At 37.8% G+C, this 26,881-nt stretch overlaps 1 protein-coding gene across 1 annotated transcript in view; it reads left to right on the top strand.

Annotated features, from left to right (window-relative positions):
- The window catches only part of LOC150086960 (KICSTOR complex protein SZT2-like), a 1,378,951-nt gene that overhangs the window by 1,035,468 nt on the left and 316,602 nt on the right, over positions 1–26,881 (top strand). Inside the window, exons 49-50 of the mRNA XM_090372336.1 lie at positions 22,672–22,810; positions 23,676–23,920. Coding sequence (XP_090228462.1) covers positions 22,672–22,810; positions 23,676–23,920 — 384 coding nt within the window. The remainder of the gene's footprint in view (positions 1–22,671; positions 22,811–23,675; positions 23,921–26,881) is intronic.

Here is a 26,881-nt window from a genome sequence, read left to right as displayed (position 1 = left end):
AGACCCATATCTCTCTCAAGCTGCCTCAGCAAAATCCTTGAGAAAATTATCCACAGAAGACTCGTCTGGATCATTGAATCGGAACAGCTAATGAGCCATAGTCAATATGGCTTTCGTCAAAATAGTTCATGTTTGGATCTTATGGTCAAGGCTGAATTTGCCATTCATAATGCTTTTGTCAAACATGAACATCTAGTAATGCTTTCAATAGATATAGAGAAGACTTTTGATACCACCTGGTAGCATGGTATACTTAGTGATCTTTACTTTCTCGGACTACGAGGCAACCTTCCTATATTTGTTCAGAACTTTCTATATACTAGATCATTTCAAGTTCAATACCAACATGCCCTTTCCACAACTTTCATCCAGGAAGCAGGTGTTCCACAGGGATCAGTACTGAATGCCACTCTTTTTTCTCTTAGAATAGATTCTATCACTAAGCAGCTTCCAAATACAGTTGAGACTTACCTTTATGCAGCTGACCTTTCCATCTCCTGTCATTCTCAAAACATGAGATCTATTGAAAGTCAGCTTCAGATATCACTTAATAAAATGCAACAATGGGCAAGCCTCAATGGCTATCGACTTTCGTAGAAGAAAACGGTATCCATTTTTGTAGACAATGCAAACTTCATCAAGAGCCTGAACTTCAAATTTCTGATGTCTCTGTCCCGGTCATCAGCAACATCCAATTTCTAGGATTAACCCTTGACAATAAGTTAAATTTCCTAGATCATATTAAAAATGTACGGACTTACTGTCTAAAAAAGTTAAACATACTCAGAGCTTTATCTGCCCACATGTGGGATGCAGATCATACCTCCCTGCTTCAGTTATATAGGGAGGTTCATTAACCAGATCCTGTCTCGATTATGGTGCTCCCATCTATAATTCTGCCAGAGAGAGTGCATTATGCTAGCTTGATTCCATTCAACACAGTGCTTTGAGAATTGCAACTGGTGCATTCAGAATGGGCTAGTAAATCGGAATGTCTTATAATGGGGGATTTTAACTTCCCAGATATTAACTGGAACTTGTGGGTTGGTCACTCACACACTAGTCAGACTTTTGTGGATTTATTGGATGATTGTTTTCTGCTGTAGTAGTATGTTCGAGAGGCAACCAGAGAAAGTAATACTCTTGATCTGGTTATCAGCAGTGATCATTCGTGTATTAAGAATTTGCAGATAAAGGAACCTCTAGGTGGCAGTGATCACAGTGTACTAATGTGGGATTTACTTAAAGATTTAATTACCATCAGGGATAAAGGAAAGGGTTTTTGCTTCCCTAAAGGTGAGTACAGTGGTTTCCGACTGTTTTTAAATTCTGTACAGTGGGATAAACTGACGATGTTACCAAAAGTAAATTCTAAGTGGGAAGCATTCAAGGAATTAATCGTGGAAGCTACTAAAAGTTTCATACCTATTAAGAAATATTGTTCAAGGTTTAGGCCTAAATGGTTATCTAATGAACTAATGAGACTCGTAATAGAGAAGAAAATGCATGGGATGCATATAAATTATCAAGCGACTCAGAAGCCTATGGCAGATATAAGCTAGTCTGTATCAGGTGACAAAGGAGGTTAGGCAGGCGAAGGCAGATTACGAGAAATCCTTGGCAAAAGATGTTAAGAAAAACAGCAAGGATTTCTTTACTTATATAAACTCTAAAAGGAAGGGGATGAATCTGATTGGTCCACTTGACATTGAAGGTTCGACTGTTGATGATCCTGCTCAGATAGCAAACAACCTGAATGAGTATTTTGCATCTACAAATGTACATTCACACATGAGGAATTATTAAGGTTTGAAAATGGCAGAAGGTTATCAAATTGTAGCAAGATACTTAATGATTTTGGAGTAACTGAAAGCAAAGTGGAGGAGAAATTGTTGAAGTTAAACATAAGAAAAGCACCTGGGGTGGATGGGATCTATCCACTTATATTAAAGGAGGCGGCAAAGCAACTAAGCAAATCCTTAGCCATAATTATGAGAGCGTCCTTGGACTCAGGGGAGCTTCCCACGGACTGGAGATGTGCAAGTGTATCCCCAATTCACAAAGGAGGATTGAAGGGTGACACGAGTAATTACAGACCAGTTAGTTTAACTTCTGTTCCAGGTAAAATAATGGAGTCACTGGTTAAAGATGCATTGCAGGATCATCTAGACAAGACTGCAGCAATAATTCAGACACAGCATGGGTTTGTTAAGGGAAAGTCTTTTCTGACAAATTTGATAGGATATTATGATGTGGTTACAAAGGAACTGGATGCAAAAAATAATTTTGATATCATATATTTGGATTTCAGGAAAGCTTTTGATACTGTTGCGCATGGAAGACTATTGTACAAATTAGAGCAGAATGGTATTAAGGGTAAGTTGCTACAATGGATAAAAGGATGGTTAAGTGGGAGAAGACAGAGGGTGGTAATCAATGGGTGCTGCTCTTCTTGGACTAATGTTATTAGTGGAGTCCCACAGGGTTCGGTGTTAGGTCCACTGTTGTTTTGTATATTTATCGATGATATTGATGAAGGTATATCAGGCTTAATGTCGAAGTTTGCAGATGATACAAAGGTTGGCAGGGTTGTTAATGACAGTAATGGCAGTGTGCTACTGCAACAGGATCTAGATAATTTGGGCAGATGGGCTAAGAAGTGGGAACTGAAGTTTAACTTTGACAAATGCAAAGTACTGCATATGGGTAGAAGTAACCCCAGAGAAACGTACCAACTGTGTGGTACTACACTTAAGGTGGTAGAAAATGAAAAAGACCTGGAAGTAATTGTGCAGTCAGATATGAAGTTTTCTGAGCAATGCAGACATGCTGCCAGGCAGGTCATGGGGTTTTGTCAATGATATATAGGAATTTTACTAGCAGGGAAAAGGAGGTGATTATCCCTCTGTATAAGGCAATGGTCAGGCCACACCTTGAGTACTGGGTACAGGTCTGGAGGCCTCATTTTAGGAAGGATGTAGATTTACTTGAGCATGTACAGAGAAGGGCAACAAGATTGGTGAGGGGAATGAAGGGATTCTCTTACCAAGAGAGGCTTAAGTTCTGCAAATTGCAGTGGCTGGAGACTAGGCACCTGCGCGGTGATCTGGGTGAGGTATATAAGGCCTTGAATGGGTTGAGCACGCTGAATTCTGATGGGATCCTTCCACTTGTTCAGATTACGAACCTAAGGGGGCATAAATTCAAATTAAGAAAAGACAGATGTAGAATAGACGTGCGGAAATTTGCCTTTAGCCAGCGGGTGGTTAATTGCTGGAACAAACTTCCATCTGTCGTTGTGGAAGTTGATAGGTTGAATAAATTTAAGGAGTAACTGGACAGGCATTTGGAGGGAATGGTGTGATGATTTTTTTTTTTTTGGCTGATGTTGCATAAGCTCATTCACTTGCTTTCTTGCATCACATGCCACTGCTACTACTACTACTACTACTAATGTCGCCAGCACATAGTCTCTACATTGATGCTCAGAAGCCCCCACTAACTTTACGCAGGAAAACACTGTTACTGAAATATGCTGTCAAGATACAAAGTTGTGCTTCTCATCCTGTTCAGTCATACCTTTTCAACCTACCTTTAGAAAACCTATACAGAAACAAACATAAAATATAGTAAAACCAGCTGGTCTTCGCCTTCTTGAACTGGCGCAGGATTAGAATATTTCCATCCATTCTGTACAACAGGTAGCAACTTATACTCAACTACCATGGGCTTCCAACCTGTGACACTTACCTCTGTAAATGGAGAAAGAATATTTTGCAAGCATCAAATGTCAAACAACTTCATGCAGTTCACACTCAAAGATATATTGATTTCTCCCCAATTTATACAAATGGCTCTAAATCTAATTCAAATGTTGGAGCAACTGCAGTGTTTCAGAATACAATTGTATCAGTATCCTTCCATCTGAATTTAGTAACTTTTCTGCTGAATTATATGCAGTCAAACTAGCTTTAGAAAATCTCTATTCTGACTGTTCCTTAAAATCTGTTACTTACACTGATTCCCTCAGCTCAATCATGTCAGATAAAGTTCACCCTGTACTAGATGAAATCAGAAGCTTATTACTACATATTAAAGATCTCCACCAGCTGGTCACTTTTTGTTGGATTCCAGCACATTCTGGTATTTTAGGCAATGAACTGGCCGATAAAACTGCAAAAAATCCAACTTCTTTAGATTTAACCAATATCCCTGTTCCAGCATCAGATTATGAACTAACCGTTCATGCCACTTATCACAATGGCCAGATGGCGCCTCCATAGCCAGGTGGGCAGGAGCAGCAGTGCGTAGCACACGCTTCTTGATTAGACCGGAGTTCGAGCCTGTGACCACCAAATACGGAGGATGCGGAAAGGTCAGGGAATGACTACCGCATATCCCCGGAGCAATATGGCCTTAGTTGCTAATGCTCCTAAAATCCAAATAACTAACAAACAAACAAACAGCCAGCACTCTGGCACTCTCAGACTAATAATAAATTCTTTCAGTTTAAACAAGATCCGAAAATTTGGCACTCCAGTGTCTGTACATCAAGACGAGAAGTAGTAGTCCTTTCAAGGGCAAGAATAGGTCATACCCATCTGACCTACTTTCATTTACTCACAGGAGATGATCCACTACAGTATACACATTGTTCTAACAATTTGACTGTTAAACATATTCTCATTGGCTGCTCCTACTATAAACAAGACAGAACTTCATCCTTGATCTCACATTAATCTTCGTAAACCACTTACTCTTGAAAATCTCATTGGTGATAAGGCAACTATTTCTGAATTTTTTTACTTCCTCAGGGGGCGGGGGCGCCTCCGTAGGCAGTTGGGTAGGAGTGGCAGTGCATAGCACACACTTCTTGATTAGACCAGGGTTCGAGCCCGTGACCACCAAATACGGAGGATGCGGAAACGTCAGAGAATGACCACCGCATATCCCCGGAACAATATGGCCTTAGTTGCTAATACTCCTAAAAAAAAAAAAAAAACCAAAACCAAACCAAACTTTCTCGGGCAAATTGGGCTTTTTAATAATTTCTGATTTCAGATGTTCTTCTGACTTTATGGAAATTTCTCATCTTTTAATGTAATAAGTGAATAGGCACATTATAGCCTTAGCAGCTTATGTGCCATTAAACCCCCACAACAACAACTGAAATGAGCATCTCATATGTCTTGATATGGAGAAAGCCTTCAACACCATATGGTATTTTGGTATTCTGAGAGATCTGCATTCCCTTGACCTGAGAGGCCACTTACCTTATTTCATACAGAAAGAAAAAGCATAGGTCCTTTCAAGTTCAATACTGACAAGTCCTTTCCCAAGCTTATATACAAGAAGAAGGGGGTCCACAAGGCTCTGTTCTCAGTGCCGCATTATTCACAATAAGAATAAATCACATGACTAAAAATATTCCCAGCACTGTGGTTTCGTACCTCTATGCCGATGAACTCACTGTTTCTTGCAATTGCAAGAAAGGTTATTAATTGAAATTTGGAGCTGCCACTCCAAATTTCAGTTAATAACATTGGTGATAAGGCAATTGAAATTTGGAGCGGCAGCTCCAAATTTCAATTAATAACATTCAGCTATGGACGGCACTAAATGGGTATCGACTCTTGTTCAAAATCTAAAGTGGTTCACTTTTGTAACAAATGCAAAATACATCCAGATCCAAAGCTACACTTAAAAAATCATCTTTTTTTAGATGTGAACAGTATTTCATCTCCTTGCTCTGATATTCAGTAGGAAATTGAACTTCACGGAATATGTCAAATATCTACAGATGTCATGCCAGAAAGAAATAAACATACTCAGAATTATTTCTTCAACATCATGGGGTGCAGATAGGTACACACTGCTTCATTTGTATAGAGCCTTAATCAGATCTTGCCTTGATTACAGTGCCCTAGTGTGTATGATTCTGCTAGGGAGAGCATGCTAGTACAGCTTGCCCCTATTCCATATTCTGCCCTGAGGATAGCTATAGGCACTTATAGAACTTCGCCAATTCAAAGACTTTATATTGAAGCTCATGAAATTCCCCCTAAGCCTCAGGAGAAAGATGTTACTTCTCAATTATACAACTGAAATTGACGAAGATAAAGAAAGCCAACACGAGAACCACGGGAAACGTCAGCTAACTTACGCAGAAAATTAGTTTCCCGATATCGCATTGTAGTGCTGCTCGCTCGGTAAACAGATGGTAGGTGTTATTGGTGTGGAGCAGAAGTCGAGAACGGTATATTGATTGACAGGTAGACATGGAAAATGATGCGCTGATTGGTGCATGAACTCAACAGACGATAACATCAGTTTAGTATCACTTGCCCTAATCTCAGAAGCACTAACGGTCACTTTCCTCAATGGTAACTTGTCCTAATTGCACATGCCCTAATGAACACTTTCCATAATGGTGAAAAAAGGTCAAGTTACCTCCTCTTGAATCCCATGGGAGCTTGAACCCCCTCCCGAAGTGGAGGGGATAACCTGACCTTTTTTCTTTAGAATCATGGGTAGACTAGCGCATAAATTGTTTATTAACAAAATATTAATTTTTTATTACTGTATTTTTATTTTTAGACACTATCGTGGATACACACATATCATAACATCAATCAACACCTCAATAGCTATTCACAATATATATACAGGGTGTTTCAGTTAAACGTTTCAGAACTTCTAAGAGGGGTAGGGTACATCCTGACAACTCGAAATCATATAGCAATGTGGGGTCGGAAATGCTTTCCTGAAGCGGTGTTGTACACAGAAGCACCATAAAGAAAAGAGACCGTAAGTGAGAAATCGTTTTTAATAATACATGAAAAGAAGCAAAAGGTACATGGATTAAAGTAAGTGTTCGAAGTTTCTTCCACGGGCTACTATGCATGCCTCACATCTCTGACGCATGGACATCCGAACATTCTGGAATACTCCAGGCGAATTTCGAATTTCTTCGGCAGCTACTGCGATTCTTGCAACCAGCTCCTCAGCATTGTCAACAGGGGTGTCATAAACTAGCGATTTCATATGACCCCAGAAATAAAAATCAAGACATGATAGGTCGGGTGACCGAGCAGGCCAACGCATGGGACCACCACGTCCGATCCACTGTTGACCAAATGTGACATCCAGGTAGTTACGAACATCTCCGCTATAATGGGCAGGGGCTCCATCGTGTTGGAACCACATTGTCTGTTGCATCGATGCAGAAATCTGTTCATTTCACAAAAGTTGTGGCAATACTTGCTGCAGAAAGATCAAGTAGATAGGTCCGGTTAGACGACACGGTAACAGGTAAGGTCCGATGAGGTGATCTCCCATAATACCGGCCCATACATTGACCGAAAATCGAATCTGTGCTGCACGACGGCGTATTGCATGCGGGTTCTCGACCGCCCAGATATGGTCGTTATGCGTGTTGAAAATTCCTTCCCTTGTGAAGGAATTTTCACGGTCATATGAAATCGCTAGTTTATGACACCCCTGTTGACAATGCTGAGGAGCTGGTTGCAAGAATCGCAGTAGCTGCCGAAGAAATTCGAAATTCGCCTGGAGTATTCCAGAATGTTCGGATGTCCATGCGTCGGAGATGTGAGGCGTGCATTGTAGCCCGTGGAAGAAACTTCGAACACTTACTTTAATCCATGTACCTTTTGCTTCTTTTCATGTATTATTAAAACGATTTCTCACTTACGGTCTCTTTTCTTTATGGTGCTTCTGTGTACAAGACCGCTTCAGGAAAGCATTTCCGACCCCACATTGCTATATGATTTCGAGTTGTCAGGATATACCCTACCCCTCTTAGAAGTTCTGAAACGTTTAACTGAAACACCCTGTATATATGAAATATGAAAACGAAAAAGTGGAAGGAGAAAAAAAAAAAAAGGAAAAAACAAGGAAAAACAGTACGTGTACCTGAATGCGCAAAGCAGCAAAACAGGATACATGTATATAAATAAGTGTCACCAATGAAAGTAAAATAAAATAAAATAAAATAAAAATAAAAATAAATATAAAAACATTCTTTTCTTAACATTCTTTTTCTCTTTTTTCTTCAACTAGGCTCGGCATTTTGTGTTTAATAACTTCTCCATTTATATTTATTTTTATTTTTATTATTATTTGATTTTATTTTACTTTCATTGGTGACACTTTTTATATATATATATATATATATATATATATATAAAGAATCTTTCTTTCTTTCTTTCTTTTCCTATTATTTCCTAATGTAACCTTTAAGGTTAGGTCACGAAATATAAGGAAACCTTTTCTATTATTTTCTAATGTACCATTTAAGGTCAGGTTATGAAATAAAACGAGAAATAAAGAATCTTTTCCTTTTTTCGTAACCAAACCTACAGAGCCGTGCCAAGGGTGCGATGAACGAGGCTCCTGCCTCAGATTAAAAGCTGAAAAGGGAGGTGCTAAAAGAAAGATTAAATAATTTCCAATGTTGCCATGATTAACAGTAGAGTGTAATTTTTTTGTTCTTGACTCGGGTACTAAAATGGCTCAGCATGGCCCTGCAAACCTAAATCAATAATATAGTAAAAACACTTGGGAACTCCAAAAATCTGCTTTTAATAATGAGAAAAAAACATAATGAAGAACATAAAAATTAACGGAAATGAACTTTTTCAGAAAAAAAAAAAAAAAATCATGACTACAAATCATATAGTTGGACCTCAATAGCTATTTGCAATTTAAGTAATAATATTCTGAAAAGTATCTTCATGATTTTTCCCATAAATTTAATGCCACATATATTCATTCATGTGACCCATAAACATATCTTTACAGCTGCCATTTAGTCTTTTAGTCACACTTTTTAGTCTCTTCCAGTGGACTTCGATGTTATTCGTATGTGTATGTGGATCTACAAAATGTTCCATGTGTTTCACCGTTAAATGTTTGTAATTCTTTTTTTCTAAGGCCGTGGTATTCCTATATCCATGCCATTCATCTGTTATGATGGTAGTATTTTTCTTCACTACTTTTCTAATAATGCTTAAAAGAGTTTTTGCTTTCTGATTTTTTATGATTTCGTGAAGGCAAATTTTGATTCTCAAATACTCCAAACACCCATTTCTTCTTAGCAGTTAAATTTAGTCCTCTATGATGTTTTGGCTTTACCAATACAGAAACACCCGATGCACCCAACTTAACAACTTTTTTTTTTTAACAAATGCAATTCACAAATATCTCTTAGTTTCTTTTAAAACTTAATTGCTGTTACTTTTGAAATCTCCAGATGGAATTCTGTTGTAGTTACTGGCATGCACGTTGCCAAAAGTATATAATATACCTTATCTTTTTTAATGGAAGTTTTTGTATTTTCCATAAAACTATTTTTTAATAAAGAAACTCGCGCAGAACATTTTTTACAATACCAGAACTTTCCACAAGACTGTTCATGATACAATTAATATTAAAATTAAATTATTTCAATTAAAATAATCATTGCACTTAAAACAGTACGATTTCGGTCTTATTAATTTAGTTTTCATCAAAAATCAAGCAACATTTTATTTTCCTTACAAATTTCTTCCATCTTTAAAAGATTCATCGCTGCTGTTACCTGTTTACTGTTCATTACAAAACTAATTATGCACCGTTCTTTACTCGTAAATACACATCATAATGAAAACCAATTACTGCACATTAGCTTGTTGTCTGTCACACCCACCACCAATCATTTCATTGTTTACCAAGCCTACCTGTCAGTCAGTATATTGTTCTCGACTTCTGCTCCAGACCGATAACACCTACTGTCTGTTTACCAAGTGAGCAGCGCTAGAGTTTCGTATCGTAAATATTCTCCATCTATCCATCCAAAAAAAAGCACAATATATATGGACTCCCAGAGTGCACTTATAGCTTTACAGAATATTTCTTCTCAAACACACCCTTTAATAAAATTCATAAAATCCAAACTGATGCATATCCAAGAACTCCAGCAAGTGGTTATTTTCTGTTGGATCCCAGGACATGCTGGGATCTCAGGAAATGAATGTATGGACTATGCTGTTAAGCATCCATCCAACAGAGAATAATCACATTGTCAAGATAAGTTCCATCAGCGAGCAAGCCCAAACACATAATAAACTCTGCCAAATAAAACCTGAACCGCAATTATGGTCCTCCAGCTTCTTGTAAACAGAATAGAGGAAGTAATCTTAACCAGAGTGCGACTTGGTCAACTTACCCACCTTTATCTCCTCACAGGTAAAGTGTAAAGTGTGTTTAGTTTCAAATGGCACCAGCAGTTCCTACATCTCCACGTTGTTTTCATTGTAGGTGTACCAGTTTGCTGGAATGGCCAGAGATTCAAAAGTGAAGTGTATGGATATTGTGTAAGTGTAGTGTTTTGTATCGTAGTTCATTTGGCCATTTAGCCGCTAGGGCCTATGTAATAAAAGAAAAAAAAAAAAAAAAAGGAGATAATGCTAGAATTGGAAAGGCCAAATATGGATAATAACGTGGTTGAATTTTATCATAATTGAATTTGGACGTATGGGGTGTACGCTAGTGTACAGATTAGGGTGACGGATGATTTTGCATCATCCTAGCCTAGTCAACCAGTTCTAAAGTTGTCTGGAATAAAACTAGAAAAATGAGGGTCAAAAACCATGGGATCAATTTTGCTTTAAAGATACTTGAGGAATATCAACCATCCCAGTAAAGAAGAGCTACAGTTAGCTCTTTCCCTTTCCAAGGCAACTGCTGTTGAACCAGACATCATGCACTACAAAATCCTAAAACATCTTTCGAGAGCAGCTGTAGATCATTTTCTTTTGTTGTTCAACCAAATATTTATTAAAGGCAATCCTTGAACTCCTCACACAAGACAGTTGTAGCATTTTCAAGTCAGGACATGACCCACAGATCTCAAGCAGTTACTGACCCATAGTTGTTTGTGTAAAGTGCTAGAATACAGCCATTCCCCGATTAACGTACGGGTTAATCAGGGAATGGCTGTATGCTACGTAAGTTGGAATTTCCCCTGAATAAGCATTTAGGGAAATTCTGCACTCGCAGCTATGTGCGCTGACTTTGATAGAAGCAAAAAAGAGATGTTTGACGAACATGTAAATAGAATTATTCATTTTTTTTATCTCATGCGCAGGAAATATTACAAAAGTGTACAAAATTTCAAAATTATAAAATTACAAAAAGAGAGAGGAGACAGATATAACATCAGTGAGTTTTACCTTTTATTAACAGAATTAACTCTCTAACCGATAAGCACAGCGCAGCGGAAGTTGAGATTTAGGTTTTTTTTTTTTTTTTTCAAAACACATCACAAAATTTCTCTGCAGCTTCAGAATCAGCACTGGCGACTTCACTGCATAATTTAATGTTTTGGAAACCAGTGCAATGCTTGAACCTATTAAACCACCCGTTGCTTGCCACGAACTTGGCTTGGGGGTTGCAGTACTTATTGTTATCTTCATAAATACTTCTTGCTTGAATGGCCGTTAGATTCAGGGGCACTTGCTTCTGAATCCGATTTTCCATCCGTATTATTATTAGCTTTTCCATCTTCGATATAGCACCTGAATGATGTTTTGTGATCACTATTGATCTGAAATGCGTTGATCCTTTTACATTTCTTTTATACGTGCACTGTCCCTTAAAATAGTATTCACTGTTGAAGCAGTGAGACCTAATTCCATGCAATAGATGACAAACTTTGTCCTGCTTCGTACTTCTTAATTAATCATCTTCATTTCTAAATCAATTTTGTTTCGTTTCCTAGCACTCCCAGTACTTGCACTTTTCATTGGTCCTGTTCCCTTCACCATTGTAATAAGTAAATAGGAATGAAGAGAAGATTCTGAAAATTTATTTATGTTTTTAATATGATTGAAGATTTCAGTTAAGGGAAACTCATTTCACCATAATAACATAAAAACCAACTCAATTCCAGTTGTCGGGATTATTGCAAATGTAATAAGATTGAGTTTACTACCTATTTATAATTAGATGCACTAAAAGAAAAGCCCAATAAACAGGAAAGTGCAAATTGTTTTTATTGTTCTTTGGTAGTGACCTTAAAACAGTAAAAACAATTTGGTAGTGGCCTCTCCCCCGATTATATTCTCCAGCTTGTCGCAGCGGGGGGGCTTGCGTGTCCCGATGACCCGGAGAGCTAAGTCGGCGGTAGCTTAGCTACTGATAGGGCCTCCCAAGCCGGACAGGTCAAAGGGTAGGGGCCAGACTAAGAGAGAGAGAGATACCCCAGCCCTCCAGGTTGGGGGTTGCTGCAACGGGCTAGCTCCTCGTTCAGTGTAAAAAATACACAAATGCTAAACGACCTACAAGTGAAAATGAAAATGGACTGCACTTTCGGAAACGACTTGGCAAACGGAAAAGGACTATGATTTTGGGATGCTGGAATATTCAAGGCCTTTCAACTAAAAGAAACTTTCTTTTGGATGAACTGCAAAAATTCAAGTTAGACATCATCTTGCTATCAGAGACAAAGAAAAAGGGATGTGGAGAGGAAATAATGGGACAATACTACCATTTTTGGAGTGGAGTTGATAAGAGTGAAAGAGCAAGAGCAGGAGTTTCTGCTGTTAAAAAGAAATTGAGACACAACATCAAAAACTGGCAATTTATTAATGAAAGAATGATCTCATTGGAACTGAAAATGTATGGGAGAGAAATATGTATTTTGGGAATATATGCCCCGACTAATGACAGCGCCGATACCTTGAAGGATGATTTTTGGGAGGATCTGAGAGAACTAATAGAAAAAATTCCTAAGAACAAAGAGATATTTCTAATGGGAGATTTCAATGCAAGAGTAGGAACTGAACAAAATAGCAAAGTTATTGGAAGATTCGGAGAGAAAGAGAGGAATGACAACAGAGATAGATTATGCAATCTTTGTGAACAGTTCGACTTGAGAATAAACAACACATTTTTCCAACACAAGGATATCCATAAATATACTTGGGTCACAGAAGACAAGACAAATTAGAGTTATATATTACATTATTTCAAAACATTCAGGGACATATGTATTGAAAGATGTCAGAGTTTATAGAAGAGCTGAATGTGGATCTGACCATTTTCTTGTTAAAACAACACTGAGGTGGAACTAGATTAAGAAAATATGTGTGGACAACCAACAATGCAGGGAAGGAGAAATGTTACAAGTGGATCAATTTAACATTGACCTACTCCAGGACAACAGCATTAGAAACAACTTCACCCAGAGACTGGATGCTGCAATTAACATAGAGATAAAAGGTAATACTGAAAAAATCTACGAATATTTAAAAAATACTGTTAAAAAAAATAGCTCATGAAATCCTAAGCAAAAAGAAGAGCCAAGGAACAAAAAAGATCTGGATTACAGAGAAAGTAAGAGCTGCTGTAGAGGAAAAGAAACTTGCATATCAGAAATGGCTGGGTGATAGGAATGATGCATATAGGAACATTTATGTTGAAAAAAAGAAAGTAGCCAATCGGAAATGCGCAAATTGGGCTTCAAGCAATCAGCGGAATCGTGGAAAGTCCTTAAAGACTTGAGAAAACAGAATAAACACAATGCTGGTTTGCAATTAATACTTTGTAAGACTGGATGGAGTACTATGAAGGACTTTTAAAAGAAGACCGGGAAGAGTTCAAGACGATGGAAGATTTTGGTGTAGAAGACTCGGGCTTAAAAGTTTCTGTTAGGGAAGTGGAACTCCTGCTAAAGGCAGGAAGGAATGGCAAATCACCTGGACCTGGAGGAGTTTACATGGAACTTCTGAAATATGGAGAAAGAGGAGTGGCTGTTCTGATACAAAAACTGTTAAATAGTATACTGAGAGGAGAAGAAATACCGAAAGAAATGATAACAGGATATATTACATCAATTTATAAGAAGGGCGATCGGAAAAGCTGTTCAAATTACAGAGGAATATGCATCCTGAACCCACTGTTAAAGATCCTTGGAAAATGGATCAGGAACCATTTAGAAGCCCGAATCGAGGTATCAGAAGAACAAAGTGATTTTTCAGCTGGGAGGTCATGTATAGATCATATCTCAACAGTATGACAGATCCTTGAAAAATGCCAATCAAAAGGGAAAAAATCTTTATGATTTTCATTGACCTTGAAAAGGCATATGACAGTGGTCCAAGAAAACTCTTATGGGAAGCACTGAAAAAGGCAAATATTGTTGGACAACTGATTAACATTATTAAGAAAATTTACAGGAATAATAGATGCAGAATTAAAGTGGGATCAGCTTTTTCACCTGAATTCCACACTTCAAAAGACTTATTACAAGGTTGTTGCATGTCACCAACACTTTTCAAAATTTATATTGACATCTGCCTAAGATCCTGGTCAAAAAAATGTAATAAAATGGGATTGCCGATTAATAAGAACACCTACATTCACAATTTACTTTTTGCAGATTAATAAGAACACCTACATTCACAATTTACTTTTTGCAGATGATCAGGTGGTGATAGCACAAGACTTAGAAGCTGCAAAGTATGGATGTCGTCAACTGTTTGAGGAATATAAACAATGGGGTCTAAAAATCAGTTTTAGCAAGACTGAAATGTTGTCTTCGGGGCCAGGACACGTTCTAAATATTGCAGGTTTTAAAATCAAACAAGTCGATAAATTCAAATATTTGGGATCAATCTTACAAAGTGATGGATCATCCCAAGCAGAGATCAATGAGAGAATTACAGATGGCAGAAAGGCTATCGGCATGTTAAACTCTGTTCTGTGGAGCAAAAATATCCTAAATAAAACAAAGAAACTTATATTTCAAACGATTGTACAAAGTCTTCTATTGTATGGAGCGGAAACCTGGACATTGAATAGGCAAGCGGAAAACAAATTGCTCTCCACAGAAAAGGATTTTTGGAGACGTTCAGCAGGAACTTCTAGAAGAGAAAGAAAACGGATTGAAGACATAAGGGAAAAAATGGAAGTGAAAAAGACTATTATTGACACCATCAAAGAAAAGTGTCTAACATGGTAAGGACATGTAAAACAGATATCCAAAGGCTGTCCTGGAATGGATACCTCCTGGAAGAAGGAGAAGAGGAAGACCTAGGAGGACATGGATGGATGGAGTACGGGAGTGCATGACAGCCCGAGGCTTAACCAACCAAGACACCTTGAACTGCACTTTATGGCGGGAAGAAATTCCTAACAAGAAAAAACTTTTAGGCTAAGGAAACCCATTGGAAATGGAAACACTCCTCTTGATGAATGGTAGTGACCTCCAGAAATGTGTTTTAGAAGAATATCACAAAGGCATTCAAAATTGATTCTTATAATGGGAACATATGATAATGATGAAAGTTTAGTGCAATTTCCATTATAAAAATGACCTTTTAGAGGGATAAATAGCTTAGTTATATAGCCAAAATTTCAACTTCCGAAGTCTTGGAACGAATTACCAAAAAAAAAAAAAAAAAAAAAAAAAAGTGTTATTGGGTTCACATTACGATATTTTCATGGTATCTCCATTTATTCCTACGGGATGCAAAATATATTTCCATTTATTTAAGTTTTCACCGGCCGGCAACAACTTATGTAAAGTCAAATTTCTGTAAGTCGGGAAGTGGCTGTATATGAATATGATCACACTCAATTGTTGTGGTACTCAGAAGAAAATGAGCTAATCAGACTTGAAACATAAGTTTGTAATGTCTTTCTTTCTGGTGTCCAAACACTACTTTTTTGTGATACCAAGAAAAAAGATATGATGTATATTAGAAATTTTAGAAGATGCGATGTATATAACTTTGTTCTGAGGTGACATTTCAAGCTTGAATCAGATCTTCCCTTTCTCACCCCCCCCTTCCATCAAGAGAAATGGGTTCTTCAAAGCTCTATATTAAATGTAACTCTCTTTACTATCAAAATAAACTTCATCACATCAGTGATTTCTTTCCAATGATCTCTCTGTTGTTGACTTCAGCACATTCTGTTAATCTTGCAGTATGAGAGTAATTTAAAGACAGTTGCAACAGGAAAACCCCAGTAAATGGGTGTTAGCTAACAATAATTCAACTTTTCATCACAAAAAGTCATTTATGTCCACTTCTGACATAAACTCAGCCTTCTTTTCAATCCAGGACTCATGCTTTGGAAAGAAATTTTATCCCAGTTAAATATGAAGTTAAATTCTTGGGGATTATATTTGATGGAAAATTTACCTTTCTCAAGCATGCCAATTACAGATGAAATGCTTCAAAGGTGTTATCATCCTCCGCTCACTGAGGTTACCAAATGAGGACCAGTGCACTTTACTTCATTTATATCATATGATGATTGAGTCTAAATTAGATTATGGTGCTCAGGTGCATGTTTAGCCAGGACCAGTGCCCTCTATTGACTTGACCTAATTCACCAATGTGCAATTCACATCACTACTGGTGCCTTTCATATAATTCCTATACAAAGTTTATATGTTGATGCCAATGAACTGTCCCCATCACTTTGCCATCTGCAGATATTTTGCATTATGCAATCAAATTAAAATCTTTGCCTAATCTCCCTATATGACCTTGTGTTTTATACCATGCTGGGAAGAACTTTATATTGCTCATCTGAGAACTAATCAACCATCTGGCCTCAGTATCCAAGAGATCTTCATAAATTTAACATGTCAGTATACATTGTTGCTCCCAGATCTGTGAAAATCCTTCTGCCATGGAGGATCCATTCTGCTGCCTGAGACTTCTCTCTGAAGAACTGGGAAAAGTGGACTACACCATCAGCAGCTTCATACTATACACTGAACTCAGTATTCTGATTTCCTGCCTATCTATACCGTGGTCAATGTCCAAATCTTCTATAGGATCTGCAGCGGTTTCCCTGACAGCATCATATCACATCAAATTCCTCTTGAGTGTAGCATGTACACAGCAGGCATACATGCTAAAGAACTTGCACTAACTCATATTCAAACCATGCTTTATTCTAAGTGTATGATATACATAGACACCATGAATGCCTTGCAGGCTATGCTGTATAAGCCAGCATAGCCTGCAAGTTCCAGTTCTGTATTGATTTTGCAAAATGCACTACTCCCTTTTGGGATCAGATATTTGCTTTTGCTAGATTCTAAGCTATATTAGAATCAAGAGAAACAATTTTTCCAATGTGCAGTAAAATCAACAGAGCCTCTAAGTTAACATCACCGGGGTATTTTAGTCCATACGTTGACTATGCTGATCATGCATTGACTTTCCGGAGTATAACGGCGGCCATTCTGGCATACACAAGGAAGATATGAATAAATATGTCAAATTAAACCTGAAATAGCAGCTTGGGTCTCTAGTGAATGCAAGATATTTAAAAAAAAATAAATAAAAGAGGGCATTCTTGCCCATCTTCCAACTGGGCATAGCCACCTTACACCCTCTTTTTTGTTGAGGGTTGTCAAACTAATAGAGCAAGCTTATCTGCGAAAAGATCTAAACCTCCAAAGCACTTCCTAATTCATTTCACAAATATACGTGGTCTCAATTCTAATCTCAATCACAAATGTGCATTTCCACTTGCAGTCTGCCAAACCCCATGTACTTTTTTCTGACAGAATCTCAGTTATTGGTTGATTCAACCACTTCTCATCTCAGTTGCGCAAATTATTCACTATATAATTCCTTTCGTCTCAAAGGTGGTACTTGTGCATATGTTCGTTCTGATATTCCCTGTCAGAGACTTGGCAATTTGGAATCTCCTCTCTTCGACCTTCTCTGGCTTAAAATCGCTCTACCTCAGTGTCAAATTCATCTGTTGTCTCTACCGTTCTCCCAACTCCACTAATCATTTGGAACTCTTCGACTTCCTCTCTTTGCAACTTGACTTTCTCCAATCCAACTTTGCTAACAGTGAGGTAAATTTCCTTGATGATTTTAATGTTCACAACTCCAGCTGGCTTCCGTTTTCTAGTCAACCGACCCAGCTGGTCGAGATGCTGAGGCTTTTGCAATTACTAATGACCTTGCACAGATTGTTCATTTACCTACAAGAATACAGGACAATCCTAATCATACAGCCAACACACTTGATCTTTTTCTCACAAACAGCCCTTCTAAGTACACGGTCGAAGTGAGAGGTCCTTTAGGCACTTCAGATCACAACTTGGTGATTGTCTCTTCTCCAATGGAACCTTTATCTCATGGCTATTCCCAACCTTGTGTTGTTTGACATTACAAGAATGCAAAATGGGATAACCTGTGAGACTTCTTTTCTTCTTTTCCTTGGTTGGATTACTGTTTCAAAACTTCTGATGTCAACGTTTGCTCAGATTGTGTCAGTGAAATTATTTTTGCAGGAATGGAATCCTTTATCCCACACTCCACTTTAAAATGTTGTCCTTTATCTAAACCTTGGTTTTCCAATAAATGTGCTAAGGCTGTTCAAGAGAAGTTTCATTTTCTGCCTACGCCAAAGCTCACAACAATTGTAAAGCTGTTATTAATCAGTATAAACTAGAGTTTGAACAGGCCAAGAGTAGAAAACTTGCTTCTTGCCCTAATGGTAACCGGGCATTCTGGTCTCTTGCCAAAGCTATTGGCCACAACTTTTGCCCATCTCTGCTCCCACCTCTGTCCAAACCAGATGGTTCTGTTGTCACTTCAGCCAAGGATAAAGCTGACCTGCTAGCATCTGATTTTTCTTGCAACTCATGTATTAATGATCTTGGTAAAACACCTCCCACCATTCCCAACACGCTCCATTCAATGCCTCCTGTGGTCTTCCGTCAAAAGGATGTCAGAAGGATTTTGACGAATCTTGATGCGAAGAAAGCTTCAGGTCCTGATGGTATTTCTCCACTTGTTCTCAAAACCTGTGCTCCTGAACTTACTCCTATTCTTTGCCGCCTTTTTTCACTTTCTTATCCAAAGGTGTTTTTCCTTCTGCTTGGAAATTTGCTCATATCAACTGCCAACTCTTAAACTACCTAGAAACCTTCCGTCTGATCAACGATCACCAGTATGGATTCCTTCAGTGTCGATCCACTGGTGATATTCTGGCTTATGTTACCCATTTATGGACAAATTCAATGGAAAGGTTCGGTGAAACACAAGTAGTTGCTCTTGACATCTCAAAGGCTTTCGATCGTGTTTGGCATAAAAGTCTTCTAAACAAGTTTCCATCTTATGGTTTGCCAACTGTTTTTAGTAATTGGCTATCCAGTTTTCTCTCTGATCGCTCACTGAGGGTGATGGTAGATGGCTCTCTGTCTTCTAACTTCTCCACTGATGCCAGTGTCCCCCAAGGTTCAGTTCTTTCCCCCACTCTTTTCCTCTTGTATATTAATGACCTTCTTCCATTGACTGGAAATCCTATCCATAGTTTTGCTGATGATAACACATTGCATTCCACATTCCATTTTGAGAAACCTTGTCCTGCTCATTCAGCTTCAACTTCTTGAAAATCTGCTACCAATTCCTTAAATGCCGATCTTCGGGTAATACTCCAGTGGGGCAAAGACAACTTAGTTGATTTCAACCCTTCTAAAACTCAATCTTGTCTTATATCTCACAAAAAAGATTCTTCTGCTCCTATGCTTATCTTTAGTGACACTCCGATTTCTAGGCAAAATAATATATCTCTTTTCGGGGATTACCCTGACTTCTAATCTTTCTTGGCACAAGCACATTACAAATATTGCTTCTTTTGCATCTAAAAAACTTGGTTTTCTCTTTCGCTGTCAACTTTACTTTTCTTCCAAACAACTGCTTACTCTGTGTATATCGCAAATCCACCCTGCCATGGAATATTGTTCCCACAACTGGGGTGATGCCCCCAAAACCTCTCTCAGGCTTCTTGATTCCAATCAGAAGAGGGCAGTTAGGTTAAATAATGATTCATCTCTAACAGAGTCCCTCCACTCGCTGTCTCATAGACGTACTGTTTCTGCTGCATGCCTCTTCTACAGATACTTCCATGGGCACTGTTCTTCTGAATTGGCTTCTATAATTTCCGCTCTCTCTTTCAAAACAGTCCGAACACGTGCCGCCACCAGCCAACATCCATTTACTGTCCAACTTCAAACCCACAGAACCAACTTTTCATCTTCCTCATTTATTCATTCAACTGCCGTTTTCTGGAACAACCTTCCTTCATACGTATTTCCTGAAAATTACAATCTACAGAAGTTCAAGTCCAATGTCAACAAATATCTTCTTTCATCTTCTCAACCTCCAACCCAAGCACGATACTAAGTATTATATGTTCTAATACCTCTTGTGTTTGGGGTTTATATTAAAAAAAAATATATATATATATATTTAAATTTTTTTTTTTTTTTTTTAATTATGCAACACACTTAAAATAAATTATTTAATTCCTGTTCCAAGTGTACCATACTATGTATGGTGATACGTATTTTGGATGGGGAAATTATTGATGCCTGTAGCTAATCATCTGATGTGCACCTTTACTTTTATTTAATACAGCAAAACTTTTTATTTTCCTCCTTCCAAAATATACCATGTATAGTGCAGTATTTTTTTAAAAGGAAAAGCGAAAGTTTCATGATTGTTTCATCAGAGTCCCCAATGGCAAATGCCTTTGATGGTACAACCTCTTCTGTAGTAGATTATTACCCATATATGCATTATGAATGGCACAGCTCTTTGCACCACTTAATTTTTTTTTGGTGGCATAATGGTGAAAGTTACTGTTGTCAGTGTTATTTTTGAATGACAATCTAAAAAGTTCTAAAACACATTTATTGAATCATAAACTTCTAATGCTTTACTCTATGAATTGTCAAATTCAAAAACTCTGAGTAATCCATCACTTTACAAATTGCAGTTGCAATTATACCTAACATGCTTATTGTCATTGAATCATGGCTTTTGTGGTTCTGTGGCTTTTGTGGCTCTTAGGCAAGATCCCCATTCAGCACCATCATCTTTAAAATGCTGCTTTGGTGAATGGCTAGTATGAGTCCTCTTGACAGTATAGTGGGTTTTGCTCCTTGTCACTGCTTGGCAGGGTCTGAGTTAGAGTCCCATTGGTGACCACATGCAAGTGTGAATGATGGGCTCTGCACATTGATGGGACAACTCTCTAACCATGTGTGATTCCCCATGTATGACTGCTGAGTCTCAGTGACCTTAGCTTAAAAAAATAAATAAATAATAATAATAATCCCACTGCATGCTAAGATGTGTATTTATAGTATGAATTTTTTGTTTTTATAACTTATAGTATGAATTTTTTGTTTTTATAACTATGTGAGTTATCAAAAAAAATTCTCGAAATTGTGCATGTTTCATATTCAGGGTGCAGTTGTGTAGCCTGTATGTAAGAATGAGTAAAAGGAGGCAAATGGTGGTATAAATGCTAAGTATTTGTCTTTATATAAGCACCCTGATGTATGTGAGGAAAAAAATTTATGAAACATATTGTTCATATGTAGGTGCTATAGGTGTGTATCTGTTGTGGACCTCATGGATAACAGGAGACCCCCCCCCCCCGATCATGTCTGCAGTTGGGGGAACAACTATTTTGGAATTCCCCCACTTCCTTTGTTAATGGCATGCTGATTCCTATTGTTAGGCAGTGTGGCTTGGGATGCTGGCCCTGGTTTCACCTGGTCTGACAAGCGTGGGAATGTCAGGTGCCTCTGACAAGTAGCCAGGTGGCGACTAAACACCCACATAGGGCACTCTGGCCTTTGTCCCCCCCCCTTTTTTTTCCAATCCTAGGGCATTGCCCATTTCACTTCCCAAATTTTCACCTGGTTGGGTCTACCACCCTAAATACTTTCCACTGCTCTTAACGTTTCCCCCTGTGGATGGTGGATGGAAGTCTTCCTATCTTCTACCCGCTTACCCTTCACCTATCCTCCACTGAAATCTCCATGCTCCTTTCCAATAAAAACTTATTTTTTTGCACTCCCTAGTAAACTCAGGCAGTGCCAAAGTTTGAGTCCATTCTTATTGGCCCAGCTACCCACATCAAGGATGAAAATTAGGGATCAGTGGTGTTCCATGAGCCTCAAGGCTAAGTGGCCAGATGAACAATGTAACCCAATACTACACTGCACAAACTACAAAATACACACATTATCTTGCCTTTACTGATTTGTATTACATTCCAATCACAACACAGAATCGGAGCAAATCCCCAGTGCTACACTACACAATCTGTAAAACTGTTCTATATCCCATGCAGTTAGGGGTGTAGTTAGCTGGTCTCAAATGAAGACAGTAGCTCCCAATTAGTTATTCTGCATTTTTCAGCCCACACAAGCAAATCATCCTGAGAATATACTTGTATGGACTTTTTTTGTTTTTTGCTGATGCTTTATAAGCTTGCTGTCTTGCATCATTTGCCACTATTGCTACTAGTAATACACTAGTACAATATCACTTAAGATGCTGATGTTCTTTAAAAACAACAATAGCAATCGAGAAATAAGAGAACAAATTTTCTTATTTTTCAATGTTTTATTGGACTCTCCCATTTTCCTAAACAGCCAAATATTGGCTGGCACTACATAATGGATTGTCAGATTTGAAACATTGACTGTATTGAATATATTCATTATATTGGTAATACTGTACATTATATCGAAATCTGTTTGAAGTAATTCCCTGTTTTATTTTTTGTTTATATTCAAACTGATATATAAATTTATATTTTTGTTAGTTATCTCAGAAAAAGGATGAAGTGAAATTATTACCTGGAAGTCCAAGGACTTTTATTGTAGTTGGAAGGAATCTTAATCAGTGGAGGGCTTATATGGGTCTAACAGATTTTTCAGCATATTTGGAATCTGTTCCAAAAAGTAAGTGGGTTTTGGAAAAATATATCTTGCAATAATAACTTGCGATTTTTATACTTCAATTGATTTTCAAAAAAAGTGTGAAGAAATGTATTTTCTCGCTGCTTGAGCTGGCTCCTTTCAAGCATATGAGTCAGTTGATAATTCCTACATGTAATCAAATCAGTCATGTCTTTTAAACAGTCTTGGTATCTTATGCAAACAAATAATAGGCAGCATTCCTATTACTGGGACCATCCATATGTTACATCTTGCTTATAGAATACAGTCTCAACTACATCATCACTTTTTCAATTTTGAAAAAGTGATGTAGTTGAAACTGAAAAAAAATTATTTTTTTTGTCTTGAGTAAAAAAAAAAAATTTCAAAGTTTATAGGGCTTTTCTTTACTAATTGCTTTTGTAACCACTGTTTGACAACCACACCCATATATTAAGATGGGACAGTTTTTTTATGATATGAAGTTGCAACTGTAATGTCATACTATATCGATATAACTGAGCCGCCTATTCAGCTGTATGTATATACCAAATAAATTTTCACTTTACTTTTTTTTATAATTTTTACTTTTTTAGGTTTAACATTCATTGAAATGAATGTATATGTCAAAATATATATTGCATTTGACCATTATTGGACTTGCACAGGTTTCAGCTTGGTAGAATTCTTTGGAATGAATTAACTGTTAGTCTAGACTTACTATTTAATAAATAACTAGATGTTTTGAAATATAACATGATCAGTAGTACAACCTCTTGCTCATTACAGAGAAATGTCATTGTATATATATAGCTTTCTTTTCCCTCTTTTATATAGTCTTAATAATGCTTGTGTTCACTTGATGTAGTTTCATTATTTACTTCTCTAGGTCACAAGACTTTTCAGCGCTTTCATCTCCACATTTGTTCCTCGGGTCAAGAGAAGCATCATGAATCGACGCCTACATCACCTTCAGCAAATAGCATTTCTAGTTCAACTTTTGGTGTTTCTGCTCCTCTTTCAGCACCTTTAGGTGGCTCTTCAGTTTCAACATCTAATGTAGGTGCAGATATGAGAACCGTTTCATTTGTACCTCGTCAGCGATTGCTTCTGTTGTTTGTTGAAGATAAGGAGGTATGATTTGGTTTGCTGGTCCTAATAATTTTGTTAATAGTAGTGTAATAAATAGAATATCTGATATCAGGATATCTGAAAATTTATAAAATAACTAAATGCTAACTCTACATCACACAAATTATTTTGTTTCACTAATCAAAATCTAACTTTTAATATTATCCTCCTTTTAATATTTAATTTATTCCGTAATACTTTACTTGCATATAAGTCAACATAAATATGAGTATTTCGCTAAAATTGTCAAATTAAGGTGAATAACTTTTATTTCCTCAACTTTACATTTAACTCTGAGTCAGTCACGCTGGATTGATTTTATCCCAGACATTTCAGCAATTTGTGCCTCATCTACTCCATCCACATAGCTGAAATTCCTAATAGCTGTTTTTGAAATTTTTTCTTTGATTTTGCCACTGAAAATTCCAGATATATCTGTTAATTATCACACAATTAGTATGTGATTAAGTTAAGCCTAATATGTTACACACTGATGTGTAGCTGTGATAGTAGTAGTAATAGTAATGGAGGCATGTGGTGCAAGAAAGCAAGTGCATGAGCTTATGTAGCATCAGCCAAAAAAAAAATAATAAATAATAATTTCACACATCCATTCCCTCCAAAAGTTTGTCCAGTTCCTCCTTCAATTTATTTAGGCTACCAACTTTCACAAGGACAAATGAAAGTTTCTGCCATCAATTAACCACCTGCTGAATAAAGGCAAATTTCCACACACCTATTCTACAACTGCCTTTCCTCAATTTGAATTTCTGCCCCCTCAGGTTCAAGGCGTGGCCTGGCCATTGCCTTGTATGAAGGGATAATCACTTCCTTTTCCCTACTATCAAAATTCCTGCATATCATTGACAAAACCCCATGACCTGCTCTGGCAGCCTGTCTGCATTGCTCAAAAAACTTCATATCTGATTGCACAATTACTCACAGATCTTTTTCATTTTCTACCACCCTAAGTGTAGTACCAAACAGTTGATACGTTTCTCTGCAGATACTTTTACCCATATGCAATACTTTGAAAAACGCAAAGTTAAACTTCAGTTGCCACTTCCCAGCCCATCTGCCCAAGTTTTCTAGATCCTGTTGCAGTAGCTCACTGCCATTACTGTCAAAAACAATCATAGTGATTGTTGCTTTTATATGTGCACTTGCTAAATAGTTTATAAATATGGTTTTAAGGTGCTTATTTTAAATTCTTTTGTGAAAGTTTAGTGTAGTGTGATAAGTGGTAGATGACTAGGTGGTAGATGACTCTCATCAACCGGTGCAATACCACCACTTTGCTTATTGGAGGCTTGAAGTGGTGGAACCCACGTTTAGTCTCTAGAACTAAGTTCCGATCAGCCCGTCCCCCATCTCTTCCATCATGCAGTATGATTGATGACTTTTGAAATTATGGTGAACATCGTGGCGAGATCCAATATTCTTTACATTTCAAGGGTACAGCTCTAAAACGGTGTTCGCGGGCCGGCCGCTAGTTAGTACACCGGACCGAACCTATTGGTAACTCTCTAGGAGGCTTCCGGATCAGCTAGTGTATAATCTTGATACCTGTACTCTGCCAGACAGTGACTGGAGGGAGTCCGAGTGTGTATGCGGGGGGGGGCATTGTCAAGGCCACGTTATGTCAAGGATCTGGGTATATCATTTCCAAAAATTTCATTACTTCATACAGCATGTCCCACCCACTTTTTCTTACTATTGAATACACCACGAATTGTCAAACTAATAGAGCAAGCTTATCTGCGAAAAGATGTAAACCTCTCAAACACTTCCTAATTCATTTCACAAATATACGTGGTCTCAATTCTAATCTCAACGATGTCCATTTCCACTTGCAGTCTGCCAAACCCCATGTACTTTTTCTGACAGAATCTCAATTACCTGTTGCTTCAACTACTGCTCATCTCAGATGCCCATTATTTGCTGTATGATTCCTTTCGCCTCAAAGGTGGTACTTGTGCATATGTCCATTCTGATATTTCCGGTCAGAGACTTGGCAATTTGGAATCTCCTCTCTTCGACCTTCTCTAGCTTAAAATCGCTCTACCTCATTACGTCAAATTCATCTGTTGTCTCTACTGTTCTCCGAAATCCACTAATCACTTGGAGCTCTTCGACTTCCTCTCTTTGCAACTTGACTTTCTCCAATCCAACTTTGCTAACAGTGAGGTAAATTTCCTTGATGATTTTAATGTTCACAACTCCAGCTGGCTTCCGTTTTCTAGTCAACCGACCCAGCTGGTCGAGATGCTGAGGCTTTTGCAATTACTAATGACCTTGCACAGATTGTTCATTTACCTACAAGAATACAGGACAATCCTAATCATACAGCCAACACACTTGATCTTTTTCTCACAAACAGCCCTTCTAAGTACACGGTCGAAGTGAGAGGTCCTTTAGGCACTTCAGATCACAACTTGGTGATTGTCTCTTCTCCAATGGAACCTTTATCTCATGGCTATTCCCAACCTTGTGTTGTTTGACATTACAAGAATGCAAAATGGGATAACCTGTGAGACTTCTTTTCTTCTTTTCCTTCATCAGATTACTGTTTCAAAACTTCTGATGTCAACGTTTGCTCAGATTGTGTCAGTGAAATTATTTTTGCAGGAATGGAATCCTTTATCCCACACTCCACTTTAAAATGTTGTCCTTTATCTAAACCTTGGTTTTCCAATAAATGTGCTAAGGCTGTTCAAGAGAAGTTTCATTTTCTGCCTACGCCAAAGCTCACAACAATTATAAAGCTGTTATTAATCAGTATAAACTAGAGTTTGAACAGGCCAAGAGTAGAAAACTTGCTTCTTGCCCTAATGGTAGCCGGGCATTCTGGTCTCTTGCCAAAGCTATTGGCCACAACTTTTGCCCATCTCTGCTCCCACCTCTGTCCAAACCAGATGGTTCTGTTGCCACTTTAATTCAACACTTCTGTTGCCAAGGATAAAG

Source organism: Mastigoproctus giganteus, chromosome 4 (genome assembly GCF_048544385.1).
Source record: "Mastigoproctus giganteus isolate SK-2022 chromosome 4, ASM4854438v1, whole genome shotgun sequence".
In the NCBI taxonomy this organism is placed as follows: Eukaryota; Metazoa; Arthropoda; class Arachnida; order Uropygi; family Thelyphonidae; genus Mastigoproctus; species Mastigoproctus giganteus.
The sequence above is the reverse complement of the archived record's forward strand: the minus strand, read 5'-3'. Positions and strand labels throughout refer to the sequence as shown.